At 36.1% G+C, this 18,353-nt stretch overlaps 3 protein-coding genes and 11 non-coding genes across 15 annotated transcripts; 7 read left to right on the top strand and 7 right to left on the bottom strand.

The window, feature by feature from the left end:
• Positions 1 to 610: 610 nt before the first annotated feature.
• On the top strand, positions 611 to 737 carry ZK836.19. Its single transcript, NR_069701.1, has one exon. It is a non-coding gene; the product is annotated as an Unclassified non-coding RNA ZK836.19 (non-coding RNA).
• A 619-nt stretch (positions 738 to 1,356) lies between these two features.
• Positions 1,357 to 1,491, top strand: ZK836.6. Its single transcript, NR_069700.1, has one exon. It is a non-coding gene; the product is annotated as an Unclassified non-coding RNA ZK836.6 (non-coding RNA).
• An 80-nt stretch (positions 1,492 to 1,571) lies between these two features.
• On the bottom strand, positions 1,572 to 1,716 carry ZK836.17. The gene has a single exon (NR_069699.1). It is a non-coding gene; the product is annotated as an Unclassified non-coding RNA ZK836.17 (non-coding RNA).
• A 67-nt stretch (positions 1,717 to 1,783) lies between these two features.
• ZK836.11 lies at positions 1,784 to 1,924 on the bottom strand. The gene has a single exon (NR_069698.1). It is a non-coding gene; the product is annotated as an Unclassified non-coding RNA ZK836.11 (non-coding RNA).
• Positions 1,925 to 2,119: 195 nt separating this feature from the next.
• ZK836.5 lies at positions 2,120 to 2,260 on the top strand. The gene has a single exon (NR_069697.1). It is a non-coding gene; the product is annotated as an Unclassified non-coding RNA ZK836.5 (non-coding RNA).
• On the bottom strand, positions 2,140 to 2,284 carry ZK836.9. Its single transcript, NR_069696.1, has one exon. It is a non-coding gene; the product is annotated as an Unclassified non-coding RNA ZK836.9 (non-coding RNA).
• Positions 2,285 to 2,402: 118 nt separating this feature from the next.
• Positions 2,403 to 2,540, top strand: ZK836.10. The gene has a single exon (NR_069695.1). It is a non-coding gene; the product is annotated as an Unclassified non-coding RNA ZK836.10 (non-coding RNA).
• On the bottom strand, positions 2,496 to 2,664 carry ZK836.15. Its single transcript, NR_069694.1, has one exon. It is a non-coding gene; the product is annotated as an Unclassified non-coding RNA ZK836.15 (non-coding RNA).
• A 2,251-nt stretch (positions 2,665 to 4,915) lies between these two features.
• ZK836.13 lies at positions 4,916 to 5,048 on the bottom strand. The gene has a single exon (NR_069692.1). It is a non-coding gene; the product is annotated as an Unclassified non-coding RNA ZK836.13 (non-coding RNA).
• On the top strand, positions 4,916 to 5,048 carry ZK836.7. The gene has a single exon (NR_069693.1). It is a non-coding gene; the product is annotated as an Unclassified non-coding RNA ZK836.7 (non-coding RNA).
• Positions 5,049 to 5,263: 215 nt separating this feature from the next.
• ZK836.16 lies at positions 5,264 to 5,377 on the bottom strand. The gene has a single exon (NR_069691.1). It is a non-coding gene; the product is annotated as an Unclassified non-coding RNA ZK836.16 (non-coding RNA).
• A 1,930-nt stretch (positions 5,378 to 7,307) lies between these two features.
• ogdh-2 lies at positions 7,308 to 18,295 on the bottom strand (the record flags this gene model as incomplete). Of its 2 annotated transcripts, NM_001269481.4 has the most annotated exons (10): positions 7,308 to 7,685; positions 7,737 to 7,822; positions 9,008 to 9,257; positions 9,371 to 9,436; positions 9,879 to 10,638; positions 10,692 to 11,779; positions 11,834 to 11,972; positions 15,407 to 15,515; positions 15,563 to 15,661; positions 18,230 to 18,295. In NM_001269481.4, 10 exons carry the CDS (start codon positions 18,264 to 18,266, stop codon positions 7,584 to 7,586), a joined length of 2,736 nt encoding a protein of 911 aa, NP_001256410.1. The 2 variants fall into 2 exon arrangements, with proteins under 2 accessions (NP_001256410.1, NP_001256411.1); NM_001269482.3 differs by lacking the exons at positions 15,407 to 15,515; positions 15,563 to 15,661; positions 18,230 to 18,295 and having other exon boundaries at positions 7,584 to 7,685; positions 11,834 to 11,845.
• On the top strand, positions 14,217 to 15,365 carry lon-3 (Cuticle collagen lon-3). Its single transcript, NM_073660.7, has 2 exons — positions 14,217 to 15,081; positions 15,166 to 15,365. The coding sequence occupies exons 1-2, from the start codon at positions 14,234 to 14,236 to the stop codon at positions 15,290 to 15,292; spliced, it is 975 nt and encodes a 324-aa protein (NP_506061.1). The 5' UTR covers positions 14,217 to 14,233; the 3' UTR covers positions 15,293 to 15,365.
• On the top strand, positions 16,857 to 18,237 carry ZK836.3 (uncharacterized protein). Its single transcript, NM_001029149.3, has 3 exons — positions 16,857 to 17,165; positions 17,431 to 17,487; positions 17,998 to 18,237. The coding sequence occupies exons 1-3, from the start codon at positions 16,972 to 16,974 to the stop codon at positions 18,062 to 18,064; spliced, it is 318 nt and encodes a 105-aa protein (NP_001024320.1). The 5' UTR covers positions 16,857 to 16,971; the 3' UTR covers positions 18,065 to 18,237.
• Positions 18,296 to 18,353: the final 58 nt, after the last annotated feature.

Genomic DNA, 18,353 nt, shown 5'->3' with positions numbered 1-18,353 from the left:
CTTTAAAACCACCGGAAACCAAAAAAAACATAAAAATTCTACGAAACAGTCTGACAATAGAGTAAATGATATCATCAGTTTTCCACCAAAAAGTACCAAAAAGGGAACATTTGAAAAGAAGACCATTTCCCGCCAAAAAGTGAGTCAACACTGCATCGGAAAATGGAGAACTCTCTGACGCCCTGGCGATGGGGATGAACGATACGTACAAACCCATTCATTGTGGGAACTTTTTTTTTTGAATTAAAGCAAATGGGTAGAGTGAATATTATAAGGTCTTGCCTTTTGGATATTTAAATATAGTTTTGGTTTTATGTCCCTGGACGGGGTCAAGTTCCAAAAGTCATTAAAGTACCACGTGAACAAACCGCCTGGTATTTATAAAAGAATTATTGTCGATCTGTGAATTGCACATTTCCCAATTCAAAAGTCTAGACAGTTTAGGTAAACATTTTTGGTATCGAAAAACAGAAATGTATAACATGAAAAATTCTATCAAAAACTGTCAACTAAAAAAGACTAAAACTAATAATCATAATTTTTTTTTCAAAAATATCAGTAATTTTCTGAAAAGAAAGCAAATCGAAATTGAAAGTGAGAAGAAAGAATAGTGGTAATTTGACCTCCCCTAGGAATGAATTGAGTTGAGAAGAAAAGTAGTGAAAAGATTTTTGAGACGAGTGATGGGCGTGAAACAGGGGAAAGAATAGAAAAATAGTGCAACACATTTTTTTGAAACAAAATTTAATAAAAGAGTAAAACACAGAAACTACAGTTGGATGTATCAGGTGAGGAACGGGTATCATAGAAAAATAGTGATTACTGTAAGTATACTCCAGGAGATACTAATTTTTAGATTATTCATTGCGAAAATTGATATTTTCAAACAAATAAACAACTATGAAATTTTATCTATCATGTCAGGCAAAAAAACCGTTAAAACAAATGACCAGAAACTAGGAAAACAAGAGCTCTTATAGATGAAAAAATCATTTTGCATTATTTCTCGTGGTTCGGGAAACTAAACAGGTATACATTTTTTAAAAATTAAATCTAATGGAAACATAAGAAAATACAAAATTCAGTCATCTGGAGAATCCAAAGGAAGTGATCACATCTGTTGAGCACATTTCCTTCTTTTTTCAAACATCCGGTCACTGGTAGAATCTTTGAAACTTTTTGGAGTTTTAAGGTCAAAGTTTGAGATTATAACTTACAAGACTGTAGGTACAAGCCACATATCAAGAGTGACACAACAAAAACAACAACAACACTAAAAATAAGAAAACCGAAAAAAGTGGGCGGAGTCTCCGTTCATCTTTACGCAACACATGAAAGAAAAGAAAATAGAAAAGATGAGTAAAATGTATAGAAAGAGTTGGTTTCCTTTTCTTCTTTCTATCCACATCTTCTTTAGAAGGGTGGAGTCTTGAAGAAAGAGAGATAGACACATATGTCTTTTGGCCCAATTCCAATGGTCCCTTAATGCAATAGAGTGAGAAACGGGACGTGGGACGTGTCCACGGGACAACTGAGAGGACAACTATGGCGCAATCAGCTGCCCCGGGAAAGGAGGAATTGTACAAATGTTTGAGTAAAGAACGAGTGGACACAAAATGGGTGGGAGGAGGAAGAAGGAGGGCGAAGACTTGATTAGGGAAATGAGCAAAAAGGATTGGAAGGTCCAAATACTATAGTGCTTCCTAATTGTAAAGGGTAACTCTATGAGCAATTATGTTCCTCTAAAAATATAGGTTATAGAAATACAAAACACCTGCGGAAACAAAATTATAGATTCAGACAATTGTCGTATTGCTCTAAAACATTCAAAATGTACGGTCATAATGAGGCATCTAAAAAATTCATGAGGTTCAACAATTTTGAAGGAAAACTAAAACTTCTGTTCAATTACTACACTTCATTCAAATTTTGATAATTTTTTACTTTAGGTTTTTTTTCCAAAAATTTGAATTTAAAAAAAAAGATTCCATTATGAAAGTTGCCCTTTTAGAGCAATTTCGAAAGTTTTCGCAATACCAGTTTCAAAACGGTCTAAAACATCGCAGAGTGCTCTAATAATAGAGAGTGAACATCGAAGTAATATTTGAAAACATCTAATCTCTTGTTCGGACTTCCTCTTCGGTTTGAATGTAGTAATTTGACACTGAGCCATCTAATCCTGCATCCTCCCGTGGCCACCCTCCTCTCGTCGTCAAAAATCACTATATTTCATGACATATGTGCCAATTGACTGTCACGCAGTCTACGAGAAGAGTTCGAGAAATCGAGAGACATAGAAATTAAGAGGGCGCATTAATGTGCCAAGTAATTTCGAGATTCTGAGCAGCATAAGGATCCAGCAGTTAAGATTCTTATCAAATGATTCGATTGTAGTCAGAAAATTTTTATGGGTAGTAACAAATTAGATAACGAATTAGACAATTAGAGCTTGCAAATCTTGGATCTAAAAATGATGAATTTTATGTCAATTCAGAGAAGAAAAGGCGAATAGTCTATAATCAAACAGAAACAATAATGTTAGTTTTGGGTTTCAATGCATGATTGTGGCTAATAAGGAAAAGATGGAAACCACCATGATGATGATGATCCATGTGGTGGTTAATCACATTTCTCAATAGTGAACTCTAAATTTGGAACTCAAGAATTCAAAACGAACCAACGCAGTGAGGCAACAAAATTGAGTTATAGTGTGAGGAGCTCGTCCATTGGAATGATTCCCTTTTGGTAATATACTAAATTTGAAACTTTTCAGGGTTTATGCATTGCCGCTCTAGAAAAATATTTGCAATGCTTTCTAAAACTTTTGAGCAATAGAAAACTGAGTATTAATAAACAATTCAGAACTCAAAAATGTCAGGATATAAAGCCAATAGTAATTTGACGGATAACTTGCGAACAAAAACTTTGAAAAACTGGCCAGTTCTCTATTTTCCATTTTCCTGTTAATTAGTATTCGATACCTCAACCCGCTCATGGTGGTCACACAAAAAAGGGATGAGATTATGATCTTCAGGGACGCCAAGAAAACGAAAATTTGTGTGAAACCGAGAATGGCATCTGAAGAAAAGGTGAGAAAAAAACAGTTCATCACAAATCATCGTCAACGCGAAAAAGGTTTTGAACGGCGGGAAGATGAATAAATTGGAGAGCGGTATGACGAAAGAAGCCAGGAGGAAGTGCAAATACTAGTTGATGTACAGGTGAATAAATTTTGAAAAGAGAATGACAATGAGCTAACAGTAGTCAAATAGTGTGAAAACACGTGTACAAATGAATATTAATTAAATTTGAAATTATAAGGGTTATATTTTTTGGGGTGAGAAACTTGGTGAATTTATGTTCATAAGTATATAAAGTTGAGTACAAAAAATTTTAAATTGTCATTTTCTGTAAATTCTGAAGTGAGAACTTGCTAGGAATACAAAACCTTTTCACTAATTAAAAAGAACGCCTACAGATATCAAAATGAAATTAAACAGATGAAATAGAAAGTGAGAAGTCTCTTTTTTTCGGTTTTCCATTCATTTTGCCAGCCTCCCACCCATGCTTCTCCTCCCAGTCTTGATTTATATCTTATTGTAAAAAGAAGTCGAATCTCATCCCTCCTGAAAGAATGATTCCACAATTATCAAGAGCCAACACACGTGGTGTTATTTTATCAAAGATTGGGATTTACTGATTCCACTTGTCAATTGAAAATTCAAAGTTCAAAATAATAAAAATCAGAAAAAAAACAATAATTGGATGCTCCACCTTGTGGGTACTTGTGCGGGAACAGGTGTCGAGAGTGTTGCGAAGACTTTAGTTTTCTTGCAGAAAATGATGAGAGGAAATCGGAAAAGAAAGACTATGAGACAACAAGTGTACGAAATTTGCCAATGATTGATTGATGGTTCTAGGTGTGAAGTGAATTGAAAAAAGTTCCACGTTTTGTTTGTGAGGGTTAAGCTTAAAAATCAATTTGATATCAAATAAATCCTATTTAATTGACACCTGGCTGCAACTGATAACCTCCGTTTGATAAGAAGATTAGACAACAAAAACTAGATTATGTTAGGCAAGAGAAAACGGTTTTCATGGTAGAGTTTCCAAAAATTGTTATATAGAAGTATCCTATAAAAGGCATGAAAACAGTGGAAAATTATTTGGATTACTGAGTACGTGGGCACGTAACATGTTTTTGTATCTTTGCAAAAAGTATGATTCGAATCATTTTTAGCTCTTGAATAAAATTTTTAAATATAAAATGTTCAGGATGTTTTTGGAATTTTTTTGTATAAGTCATATGGAAAGTTATATGTACAACATTTTTAGATTTAATAACATTTTGATTTTAAAAACTCTAGTTAATTACTGCAGTTAGTTAATTCCAATCAAAAATCAAAAGATAAGCCATCAAAAAACATACACTGAATGATAAGTACAGTTCGTTTGGATTGCGTGTTGCATCAATTTCAGTGGCACTAATGCATGAATATACACTCATATGTTAATCGGATTATAGATTGTAGAAATTTGAGACACCCAGGGAATGCACAGAGTACTGACTACAGAAATGAATACAATAGAATGGATATGTAAGGAGAAGGAAAAAAGGAGAATAGATGCACATGTGCAAGCGCATTGTTATGGAAATTTTCCTGATTGTGAATTAGCAATTTGAGATATCAGAAACGAGTACTGATAATGAGTCAAAAATTTATGAAAATCAAATTCGATTGTAAGGAAGATATCAAAAAAAAAGTTTTGATTATCATGTAGTAGTCCTAGTAAATTTTTTAAAAAAATTCATAGAAATCCAAAATTTAATAAATTTTCTTCCATTTTAATATGAAAAGCAGTTTATATACTAAATAAACCCAGAGAGTGAAACCTAGAATAATAATAATGAGATAATGAAGAAGCTGGCTGTCACATCAAATTGTCGCCAGAATTATGTTATATGCATTATGAATCAGTGTAGAGAATTCAACATATGTTGGCAGCCTGCTTCTTCCCTTCTCTCTTTTCCTAGAGGTACCTCATTACTACCGTAAATCAAAAACCTATAATATATTGCCACGTCATCAGGCTTCTACATATATTTCAAATAGATATCTTACCTAACCTAATCCAAACGAGAATTGAAAAAGAGAAAGTAATCACGCAGACTACTGTCATTAAAGGATCATCACGTAACCGTATAGATGCGGGGGTGAGTAATTACGGGCGGTCCGAAAAACGCAACGATGGGCGGTCTGTTTTGTAAATAGATGGGTGGGAAATTGAATGCTTGGGTCTTGGATTCAGGAAATTGCGGAGCACTTCACAACCTCTCCAGTTCTTCTCTTTTTGCTCATTATTTTAATGTGACACCCCCGAAAGGAGCAAAAGAAATCGTTTGGTGAAGAATCGGATTAGATGAAGCTTGGACCATGATTTCATTGAAAAAGCACAGAGAAAACAGGAAATTGGATTTGGCACCAGAGTAAATAATAGGTTGAATTATGAGTAATGTACAGAAAAAAGCATAGTACAGAAAATTGGAAGTTGTCTAATAATTTTAAAATGCGGTAAAATATCAACTACTGCAAGTCGAAGCATCCAATATTTTGTCGATTTTTTTTGAAATATTCAGTCAAAAATTTGGTTGAGTTGAGTTGAGAGTTGAGGTTGAGCTCAATATAGCGGTATTTGCGGACCGCTACGTAGTTTGAAACGGCACGTTTTACGTCTGGGCAGGACGAATATCCTCTCTCGGGCCTCGCCCCGTCCGTCTGTGGAGGGTTTTTGAAAACAATATGGTAGAAATGCTCCCTTCAAGTTGATCTAGGTGTCACATTGTAAGTTTTACCGCAATTTCTGGAGATCTGAGTTTTCAAATAGATAATAATTTCCAAAATCAATGTTCGTAGGCAGGTGGTACTGGTATTCGACAACTGGTGTTCAGTCCAAAAAAAAAATAAAAATTCAATGAAATTTCTAAATGTCAAATTAATAAGAAGTTAGTAAGAAAGGTTTTTTGAAAATGGAGCAAGTTTGTCAAAAACTAAGACTTAAAAAAAAACTAAGCTAAACTCGTAAGTCGTTAATTCCCTTTGGAACAGAATCCGAAGGAACATCTGTCCTCTTGCCAACAATCGGTAACTTACAAGGATACCGAGACATGTGGCGCCAAATGAAGCCTTCCGAAACAATTAAACCACGCCCCTTTTCCTCTTTTTTCAACCCACCTGAGACAAAACGGGAAAAAAGTGTTTAAACAACTCGTAATGACGGCGCACGAGGATTGAAGAATGGAACAACCATAAAATAAAAGATTCTGGTAAAAGTGTAGAGGACGTTGATAGCCATAAAATCACATCGGATCGGATGATCTCAATAGCGTTAACGACTTCAATTAGGCTAGATGAGACCGGTAAACAGAAAGGTAACGGAAGAGGAGAGACTTGAAGAAAATTGGTTAATGATGTGAATGATATTAAAGATTATTATGACCTGAACAGCTGTGCAAGCATTTTATTAAGGGGCTCCACCATCATCTCAGTTACCGTTCACGCACAGGAATGTGTTTTTGCCTGCGTATCCCAATAGTGTATACTATTCATCAACGTGTGTTCGCAGATGTTTTCTGTGTCGAATAACAAGGACAGTTGAAGAACATTCTGAAGAGCGGGCGTTAAGAGGGTCGCAATAATAAAGTTAGTTCGTATTTTAAGATTAGGTAAGTGTGTGTTATTGATGGATAGTAAATTTAATAATAGACTAATTCAAAAATGTTTGGTCGAGGGTAGATATTTCCTAATTCTCGAAAATTTCCCTTTTTCTAAGAAAAAGTGTTTCAGGTCTCGACACGACCAAAGGAAAGGAGGAACAATAATAAAATGCTTTCAGCAACCAAAAAAGTTTGCGATAAAACGTGTGAGACACTACAGTAAGAGTATATACAAGAGTAGTTACAAGGCGCACGCTCTTTAACCAAAAGTTTATTGAAAAAAATTCAGTCGTGTCGAGACCGGGTGCCTTAGATTTTCATGAAAACCATAACTTTTAACGAATGGGCAATAATTTAAAATTATTTATTTGAAAATTGAAATTACAGAATCTGACTTTTTTCCGCCGTTTGTCTTAAAAATTTCAATGTGGAATGTTTCCAAAACTACAACTACATGTTACTAGTTGTAAGAAAAGATGGAGGTTAACAAGATCTAATAGTGTCTTGACCAACGACGAGACGCCGTGGCTCATGATAATTGAATTATCATATTCGTGCTTCTTTTCGGCACACAATGCAACGATATTTTCTTATTTACTCATTGTCTTTATTGAAAAATTTTGAAACATGAAAATATTTATATACTTCAAGCCAAATGATTATGAATCAAGAAAAACAAAACATCACAAATGAAAGAGAACATGCACATGAAAATTGAGCAAAACCATTGTATGAAATGACAACTAATCTACTAGAAAAGAATAAATGGACAAGCACAAAACTACTAGACTGGGGCGGATGGGAGGGAATAGAACAAAAAATGGAAGAGTGGTGGGAGGAAAGTGGAAGAGAGACTTCTTCTGGAGACTTATGCAAACGTTTGATTAATCACCTCCTCGGCTTCTTTGGTGTGATGTTCGCCGATTGCTGTAGCGGTCCATGCAAGTTCGGGACGTCCGGCAAATTTGAGCTGAATAATGAAGTATACGCCGTACTACAGTACTCTGTGAATTTGACTTACCCGTACACCTAACGCATTCTCGAATCTTGGTCTGACAAACGACCACGCTCCGGCATTTCTTGGCTCTTCTTGTGACCACACGAAGTCTGCAAAATAATATATTTCATTTTGACTCAACAAGTCTCTCATTTTCCCTTTCACTGGTCACTTTGCCAACGACTATAAATCTCTAAATGTTCGTTCACTTGGTGCGAATAGACCTCCCGTGCCATTTTGCTTTCCCATATTTCACTCCCGAAAAGTGACAGTTGAAAAGAGGGAAATATAGGAATACAAAGTGAGCGGTCACTTCGTGGTGATACAAGTAAATGGGTGATTTCTTGTTATGTAAGATGGATTAACCATTGAAACATTTTGGAATTCTAATTAATATATATTACTTCGCAACTTAAAAAGATTTTCTTTATCTTACAGTTGCTCTTCTAACAGTTCCACTAGATTCAGAAAACACATCCATTTTAGAACAGCTAGCTGAAAAAATCAGCACACCCAAAAATGGAGCTAATCAAATTATTCACTAAACAGCATTTACGTAGTCCTAGATAAAATCTAGACCACCCAGTCAAAAAGTACTGGGCTTATCCTCACTAATCTTCTCCTTCAATTTAACGACTAAGTTCTCAACAGAGTAGTGTCGAAAGCGGCGAAGCAGGAAGAGTCATTATTCAAATCGGCCTTTTTTCGCTGTCTGATCTTGTCGATGCACTTGAAAAAAAACTCTGCAGACAACGAACAGTGAGCGAACTTTTTGGGTCGCAAAACATTGAGTACATCAATCACTTCAAGGTGAAATCAAAGGAATGGAAGTGACTATTTGTCGAAAAAAGCAGCTGGTTTGGATTTTGGAAGGAATTATTGTTAACCAGATGCAAAAAGTTGCACTAAAGAGTACGGTAGCCGGTCTTGACACGACTTTTTATATAACACGAACGGTGCGCTTTTAAGGGGTACTGTAATTTCAATTTTTGTTCAAGTTTAATTTTCATCGATTTTTCATAGCTTTTCGCTAAAAAATACATGTGTTTGTTGAAAACTTCCGTGATAAAAACATGAAAAATCGTATGAAAAATCCACAGCAACGAGAATTCGAAATCACAGTACTCTTTAAAGGCGCACACCTGTTTGTATTACAAAAAAAATAAACGTGTCAAGACCGAGTGACCCTAAAATCGTGCGTCAGGGTAATGTTTTCTGTATTTCCTAACAAGGAGGTATGAAAAAAATAGGAAAATTCTTATTGTAAAGTTATATTTTTTAATGACGGTTCTCACCTTGTGCTCCAGGATATTTTTTGAGAACAGCTTGCAAATCTACAACAGGGAATGGACATAACATTTCAACTCGTACAATTGCAACAGAATCCTTGAGTCCTCTCTCATCACGAGCCTTTTCTACGTTAATCCAATGTTTTCCAGATACAAATATCACTTTCTTAATTTTTTGAGATGATGTTGCATGCTCTTCCGAGATCACATTTTGATAAGTGGTTCCTGGTCCGAACTCGTTAATTGTGGAGGCGGCCTGTAGAAGAAAAGCGGTGAAATAAAGATTAAAGACGATTAGAGGAAAACGGTGTAACTTTTTATGGGTATTGTGTAAAACTTTCCCCCACAAAAAGTTGGTGGCAAACTGACCTTCGGATGACGTAGCAATATCTTTGGGCCGACTACGATCAGAGGTTTTCGGTAGTTGGGAACGACCTGCAAATGTGGAAATAGTGGTTTGAATTGATTAGTTTATGACAAATTGGTAATTGGACAGGACTAATTGGATAATTGATCATTTTAATTAAATACACAACATTTTCAAAAGAGTAATGAGAGACAGTAAAAAGAGTCAGATACAATATTTAGATTTTTGAAAAATCGAGAATTTGTTTGTTATTCCGATGTTTTGAAAAGTTACATTTTTCGAAAAACAGCTGAAGCAGTTTGTAAGTTTTCTCAGGTTTTTTATTCGTCGACATAAACAAATTTTAATTTTAAAAAAATTTATTGTTAATTTTCTGAACATTTTTTGATGTTTCGATTTTCCAGAAAGTCAAAAATTTAAAAATCCAAAAATTTTCAATTGAAAAATTTTGTAGCAAAACATTATGTCGTTATTGAGATATGTCAAAATGATATATTTATGATCACCAACCTGTCTTCTCAACAAATGGAAATATTGAGCACTTGTTGTTGGATTAGCAACTCTCATATTCACATTCTCACCATCTACAGGTGTCTGATCTTCGCGTGAATCACACAATTGTAAGAATCGCTCCATTCTGCAACTGCTGTGTTCTGGTCCAGCTCCATCAAAACCGTGTGGTAAGAGCATTGTCAATCCGGATGAAGTGAGCCATTTGCTTTCAGCTGAAGCCAAAAATGTGTCGATGATGATTTGAGCTCCGTTGAAAAAGTCTCCGAACTGTGCTTCCCAAATACATAAACGCCTCGGATTTTCGGATGAGAATCCCCATTCGAACCCAAGGATCGCTTCTTCCGAGAGCAAATTATTAGCTACTTCCAGTTGATTTTTCTGTTCTTCAACTAATTCATTAAGTGGAATATGAATATGATCTGTTGATTGATCAACCATCATTGCATGTCTATGACAAAAAGTTCCACGTCCAACGTCTTGTCCACTGATTCTGACGTCATTTCCTTCTAACAGAATACTTCCAAATGCCATGGCTTCGGCAGTGGCCCAATCAATTCCTTCTCCAGTTTGCATTTTCTGCATTCTTGAATCAATATGCATTTTGTATAGATGTTTATGAGTATCAAAATCTTCAGGTACTTTTACACTTCCAGCTCCAATAAAGCGAAGTAGATCAGTTGCAACTCCAGTATCCCACGATTCAATTGCTTTTGGTGCTTGCTTAAACCCTTCCCAACGTCCACGGTGACTGATATCGCTGAAAAAAATGAAATGGGTTGTTACAAAATTTTTTTATTTTAAACAACTTACATCGGAACAGTACTATCCACTTTTTTAAGCTCATTATTCAATTGTTCAGTGTGTTTTTGTAATTGTTCCTTGACTGCTTCCTCTGTTGTAAATCCTTCTTCAACTAGGCGATCTAGGAAAAGTCTTGGAACAGATTCTCTTGCTTCAACTTCTTTGTACATAACTGGCGATGTGAAAGTTGGATCATCAAGTTCGTTATGTCCCCATCTACGGAAACAAACTAAATTAATGAATACGTCTTTTCGGAATCGTTCACGATAAGCCAGAGCCAATCGTGTTGCCTTGACAACTTCTTCGGGATGATCTCCATTTACATGAATAACTGGATACTCAAAAGCTTTAGCTATATCTGTGCAATGGGTACTTGATCTTCCAACACTTGATTCAGCAGTGAATGCAATCTGATTATTTGTGACAAGATGAACAGTTCCACCAAGTCGGAAATGTGGAGCTTGACTCAATGCAATCGACTCCCAAACAACACCTTGACCAGTAAATGCACCATCTCCGTGAACAAGAACATTCAGAACACTGTCACCAGCTCGGGCTGATCTTTCATCTGGTGAGTAGTCTCCCTTATTCATTGACCATGCACGAGCTCTAGCTTTTCCCATTGCGACAGGATTCACTGCTTCTAGATGAGATGGATTTGGAAGCATCGTCACATGAACATTTCCTTCGGATCCTTTATAATCGAACGATGAAACAAGATGAGACAGTACATCTCCAGCAGCATCCGCTGATTCTGGGAACTCAGCACGTCCTTTGATTTTTCTAAACATATGAACAGGTGGGAAGTCCATTAATTGGGTAAGCAAGTTGAGGCGTCCACGATGAGCAATACCAATAATAATCTCTTCTACTTGCTTTTCAGCAGCTCCTTCGAAAAGTTCGGAGAAAAATGCGAACATCGACTCTGCTCCTTCTGCTCCATATCTTTTCAGCGTTGGAAATTTCGTTGAGAGGAATTTATCAAAGTTTTCACATTTTAACATAAGATCTCCGATTCGTAGGAGCTCCTCTTTTCTAAGTTCTTCAGCAATGCAGTTTTCAAAATTTTGAGATATCCATTGTCGTTCTTCCCAATTCTGAAAATACGAGAAACTGTTGAAAAAATCTTTCTAAAATGATCATTGTCTTGCATTAATATGCATGAACTCGATGGCTGTCGGTCCACAGTATATATGGCGAAGCTGCTCGGCTAAGTCATGAAGTGAGAAGTTGCCTTTCACATTTTCATCTAGTGATAATCCATAGATCGCTGGATCCAACTCAGCTACGCTGGAATAATTTAATTACATGAAAATGGAAATTATTTTCATATTTTTCAATTTCGAACAGTTAATTTGGAGAGATGCGAGATATATTATAAATTTGACAATTTACCTACATAGACATTACGTGGTATAGACATGTTTAAGTGTTCAAATTTCATTTAAGCTGATAACATCTATCGAACTTTCTCTCTTTTCTAATTTAATGTCCCTCTCCCACAGCATCCAAAATCCCGTAAAAAACCGCGCGGCGTGGCTAAGTCCTAAAGATATTCCACATTCCACCGCCAACGGCGCATCAGAAATCGGAGGGAACGGCTATGATTTTTCATGATGGCGTCGGCATTGTTCAAAAGATATTCACAGTAGATTTATGGACCTCAATGGGTGGTGGTAGAAAAATGAAAAGAACCGACAAAAATCAAAGAAAAGCAAGGTGGTCTAGATTGGTTCCTGACGAGTTTTTTGTATTTGTTCGAGACAAATTATGATTTCCGGTTGATAAGTCTAATGATGTCAGTTTTTATTTTCTCGAATGTAAGTTTCTAAAAAAAGTTTTAAAAAATGCACAGTATTTTTGAAATATTTCTCAAGAAGATTGTAGTGAAGACACAATTGTTTGAAGACCTACATATTTAGTAAGTTATTCAGAATGTGATCCATATTGTAACTCATTCCAATTTTGCAGGATTTTTGCAAATTAGGTTTAATTCGATACTGATCTTAATCAACACTTCAAATGTGTTCTGCTTCTGCGTGTACCGGACCTTAGTACGTGATTCGTTTGGAACCACATCATCGAATTATATCTGATCATCAAATTCTTGAAGTTCTCGTTATCATAATCGAATTAACAGAATGGACTTTAAGATGGGCTTCATCTAGAGTGTTAGCTTCAATTTGAGTTGATTGTGATATCATATATGATATCTCTACAAGAGTGCTTCTGGACGGTATGTCAATAAATCAGTGCCTTTTGCGCGTTTTTTTAAATGAGATAAGGAAAAAAGAACATTATCATCAGTTCAATCGGGAAATTCGGAGACTATATCTTGAATGAATTATGACATATCGTTCGACCACTCAAATTCGCATATTACCGTAATTTATTGCGATTCGAAACAGCCATCGTGTCGCCTAAAGCCGATGAGAAAACACTCACGCGTGTAGAGAAAGGATAAAAAAGTGATAGGACGCCGTTTCTTATCATTGCTATTGGGGCATCCGTGGGATAGGAAGAGGAAACTGGATCAATTGAAACACTCGGATTATCAGACTTTTTTTGCCGAAACTCAAGCTTTGCGTGTGATTTAGACGTGATGAGGTGAGAAGAGGGGGAGATTGTGTTCTAATCACTATTAACCTTATCGTTTCGTCTACGTTGCAATTTCTATCAGAGAAACGATGAACAGTTTCAAATATAGTGACTCATTCAGGTTATTTGTAGTTTTTTTAAACAAAGATCAAGAGATGCCTAGAGGAGATTTCAAGTGTGATTGATGATATGACACTTGAAAAGATATCTCGCAGTTCTAATTGAATTTGATTAAACTTACTATAAGACATCGGACAATGAGCCACTGAAACTCTTATAAAATTGTATGGGCTGCTTTTGCAACACATTCATGTTTAAAACATTTTGGCGGCAATTTTTCATTTAGTTTGAAAATTTTGGAGCAATAACAGATCATAAATCAACACGAGTTACAGTAACTCGTTGTCAGCGTGGCAAGACCCTTAGATTTAAGATATGACGAAAATTCTCATCCTTAGGCGTCTACGTAATATATTCTTCACGTATGTTGACAAATATCAGGGTGCAAACTACTGACAAAGAATGAAGCTTGATACTGTTGTAAAAGAATCCCGGATTCCCCTATCTGGACTTTTGATCTGCCGGAACTGTCTCATATCAGATGAAGCAACACGGACATACATCCATCCTCCGTTAACAAGCACCTAATAATACCTATGTTCATAATCGTTGTCTCACATCTTGAATGAATCTTAATTTCATCTCCCTAATGACAATGCGAGTCCGGCTATTTCATCCTGAAAGCTTGGTACTTTACGGCATCCTATTCTTCTTTCCCATTCGATGACCATCATCGGGAAAAGGGGCGGTCAAGATTTGGCTGTTGCGATTGAGCGCCGCGTCGGTAAGCAATACGATTTTTATTCCGAGCGACGCACATACTGTGTATAAAAGTGAGACGATGCAGATGCTTCTGAATCAATCATTCACCTTTCATATTATCAACTTTTAAAATGTCGGTCACTACGGCCACATCGGGAGCTCTGATCTTCTCGGGAGCTTCTCTATTAGTTTCTTTATTTGCTGCTGCCTCAATTTATTCACAAGTCAGTTCTATTTGGACTGAGCTGGATAATGAAATTGATAGCTTCAAATTGCTCACCAATGACATCTGGGGTGACATGATAAACTTGGGAGCTGGTTCTGCTTCGAATCGTATCCGTCGTCAAGCCTATGGTGGATACGGGGCTACTGGAACTAATGCTCCAGAACCACAATTCCCACAAGGAGACAAGGGACCACTTCCAGTTCCTGGACTTCCATTTGGACCAAATGTTTCTGGTGGAAGTGATCGATGCCAGTGTACTGTGGAGAATACTTGCCCAACAGGACCAGACGGAGAAGAAGGAGAACAAGGTCCAGATGGACAAGATGGAGTGGATGGAGTACCTGGATTTGATGGACAAGATTGCCCAGATGTTGAGCAACAACCATCCCAAGGATGCTTCACCTGCCCACAAGGCCTTCCAGGACCACAAGGATCGCAGGGAGCTCCAGGAATTCGGGGAATGCGTGGAGCTCGTGGGCAGCCAGGATATCCAGGAAGAGATGGTCAGCCAGGCATGCCTGGAGAGATGGGACCGACTGGAGCCCCAGGAGATGATGGTGCTCCAGGAGCTTCTGGAATGAAGGGAGACGATGCAGAGAAACCAGTTGGCAGACAAGGACAACGTGGACAACCAGGAGAGCAAGGACCGGATGGTGAAGAAGGACCAGCAGGAAAAGACGCATTCGAAGGACCTCCAGGTGTTGAAGGAGAGGTCGGAGTTCCAGGATACCAAGGATCTGCCGGACCAGATGGGTAAGTCTATTTAGAAAGCACTATACCATATCAGTTGTATGAATTCTCACATGTTTATTTCCATTCAATACGTTCAAATTTCAGAGAGGAAGGACCACGTGGACCATCTGGACTTCCAGGAAAGGATGCTGAGTACTGTAAGTGCCCAACGCGTGACGACGGAGGCAACAGCCACAGAGCATGGCGCCGTAAGCACAAGAGAGTCTACTAGACGACAACAGATAGTTTTATATCTAACTTTAAATTTTAATTTCGCTGATGATAATAATAAAAAGTTATATCGGAACATTTGTCACTCAAGTAGAACAAAAATTTATAACCTCACCTTTCAACCTTTCGAAGTCCCAGTGGATCGAGGTCTGCTTCCAAATAACCGTATCGACGAAAAGCATTGATCAGATGTACACGTTGTGCATTTTCCGGTGTTAGGCCCCCTGTAAACAAGTGAGGAGAGTCTTATTTTTCATCCAAACCAACAAACCTTGGTTCTCAAAAACGCGCTTCGGAGGGTCAGGCAGGTGTCCAAACACGCCATGACCGGGTCGATAGAATCGATGTTGGTTTTGTCGTTGAGTTATTGCTGAAATGTTTAGAAGTTATATGGATTTTAGATCTAGATCATAGATCAGAAGAAGGTACTTATTCTGTGGTGAAATATTTTTAAATTTTAAATAAAATTAAAATTATTTGTATTTTGCTTTTCTCAGGATTTCCCTTACAGTAACTACGTTGTTTTGTCATTGCTTTTATATGCGTTAAGTACAGGCACAATTTTGCTCAAAGATGAAGACAGTGCGTCTCGTATTGTTTTGTCAACTTTCTCTCTCTGGCAAACAGGGGTACCGTGGGATACAAGAGAAAATAGAGAACGTACGAGAAATAGAGAGAAAAGTAAATCTTGTCTTCGCTCTTTCATTGTTTGTTTTCCGCTCCCGTAGATGGAGCCACCTGACTGCTCGGGTGGATGATTCGGTACGGGTCGATCGGTCATTTGCTTCGTTTTATGAATTCTATTTGTTGTGCCACTGACTTTACTAAGTTATTTCTCAACTACATTGTTTTTTTTCAAAAAGAAAAGAATTAAAAACCTTCAGAAAAGTACAAAAACAGATGTTTTTTGTCATTTTTTCGGTGTCAAAAAACCACAACCCAAAATTTCAAAATACCAAAAAAAAAGCCAGCTCTGGTCCAAACATGCCAAAATGCTTTAAATTTTAAAAAAAAGTCTGATTTTCAAAAATTGCCAAAACTTTAACCAACTATTTGATTTGTTTTTTTTTCTTAATTCTAATTGTTTTTGGCTGTCTTATTATAATATTGCCATTTTGGATTTTTAAAATTTTAGGTTTTTATAAGTATATATTTTTTAAAAATCCCAATGAAGCTACTTCACATCAAACTGGAAAGTGAAAGCCTAAAATAATTTGGATAAAATTTAAATCTCGAAGGAATTGCTACTTTTTTAATACTTCAAAATGCTACTCTATTTCATATTAAGTTGTTATCATTTTCAAGTACAATAATGTGTGCAGATACGGGTGTCTAATCCTATTTATTAGCGTAGTGCCGCGTCATAATTTCAGTTGACATTGTTTCACAACAGTAGAAGTGTATTTGATAATATTATAAGCAGGAAAGAGTGTCATTGTGCTCTGATTGAATGAGTTTTAATGTTTTCAAACTGTTGCAGCTAGAACTATAGATTCACTTTTTATTTCTCGTTTCTTCTTCTATACACACAAAACACATTTTTTGGTAAGAATCGAAATATTTACTTTTAGGTTGTTTGGTTCGTAAAAAGACGTCTCTGCTTGCCTAACTCTGATCTAAACAAAAAATAGAACTCAAAAGAAAGAGAAATAGGAATATAAGGGTGGAGCTAACCGATCGATGGTATCTTCGGAAAGTCGTGAATGCATAGTGTCCCCTACAAACGAGTCAAGGGTTTCTGTTAGTGTAATTGATAAAATGAACAACTACAATCACCCTCCACCAAGATCATTTGACTTTGACGATGAGCCACCGATGGTTAAATTGGATTTTGAAGCCAATAATGGGGAAAGGCCAAGAGGTGGAAGTGGACGGTGAGCTTTTGATTTTGATTGAAATTTTTGAAGTTTCTCCTAGATTTTACTTAAACTCTAAATGTTTCTTGTAAATATTTCAAAATCACAATTTTAAACTAAATAGAATAATTAAAAGTTATTTATCTCCAAAATTCTGGATTCTAATGACTGTTTTTATTTTTTGATAATTTTCAAGAAAAATTTGAAACATTATGTAGGAAAATGCTCTGCGCTTTAATTGAAGCTATTATGCATTGCAAATTACAAATTCGTATTGTTTCAGACGTCAACTCGAGCCAATATCACAGAGTACACTGAACATGTTCGCCTGTCTCGTTGCGTAAGTCTAATTTAACAACAAAAAAAAATATATATGGATTACGGTATTTCTATTTAATATTTAAATTTTTTTCTGAAAGATTAAATTTCAAGGGAGAACTATATTTTTAAAAATAAAGCTGAGCATGTTGGTATTTTGACGAATAATTGGGGGTTTTTGACACCAAAAACTCAAAAAAAATTTTTGTATTTCAAAAACTTTTCATATTTTTTAAATCTGCTTTAACAAAATGTGGTTTTAAATTATTCGTTCTAAAAAGTTATATAAATCGAAATACTTTATTTTTGGTTTTTCAAAAATTTCAATTTTCTGGCTCAAAAAATATACAAAAGTTTTTATAAAATGTATTTTTATAGGCCATACAATTTCTGAACCTAATGTAGAATAAAAATACCTGGCACGTTTTTTTTTTTTGAAATACTATCTGCAAACTGAATAAATTTAAAATCTCTCAGTCTGCACATGGGTTCAAAATGAGTGCAATCAAAACTATTATTTCTCAATTTCCAGAGCTACAATCGCAACTCTCGCAGTTATCGGACTCGTCATTACATTTTTCGTACTGGCTTTAAAATAAGCTATTATCAAGCAAAATGATTAATTCAAGAAAGCAGAATATATTGTATAAACTTGCACATTCACTCAAAATCTCATTATTGTAATCTTGATATTAATACGGAAATTATTGTATACTTACAAACTCAAAATGTGCAAAATTTTTGAAAAATCAATAAATATTTACCTCGTCTTATCGATCCTCCTGCCGATCTCAACATCATCTCCTACAGTCACCTTGCGCCGTTGTCGCCTGTCAGAGAAGATAGAAAATTTTAAAATGAAAATTGAACAGCGTCACGTGGCCATGA

This window comes from Caenorhabditis elegans, chromosome V, assembly GCF_000002985.6.
Source record: "Caenorhabditis elegans chromosome V".
NCBI lineage: Eukaryota > Metazoa > Nematoda > Chromadorea > Rhabditida > Rhabditidae > Caenorhabditis > Caenorhabditis elegans.
The sequence above is the reverse complement of the archived record's forward strand: the minus strand, read 5'-3'. Positions and strand labels throughout refer to the sequence as shown.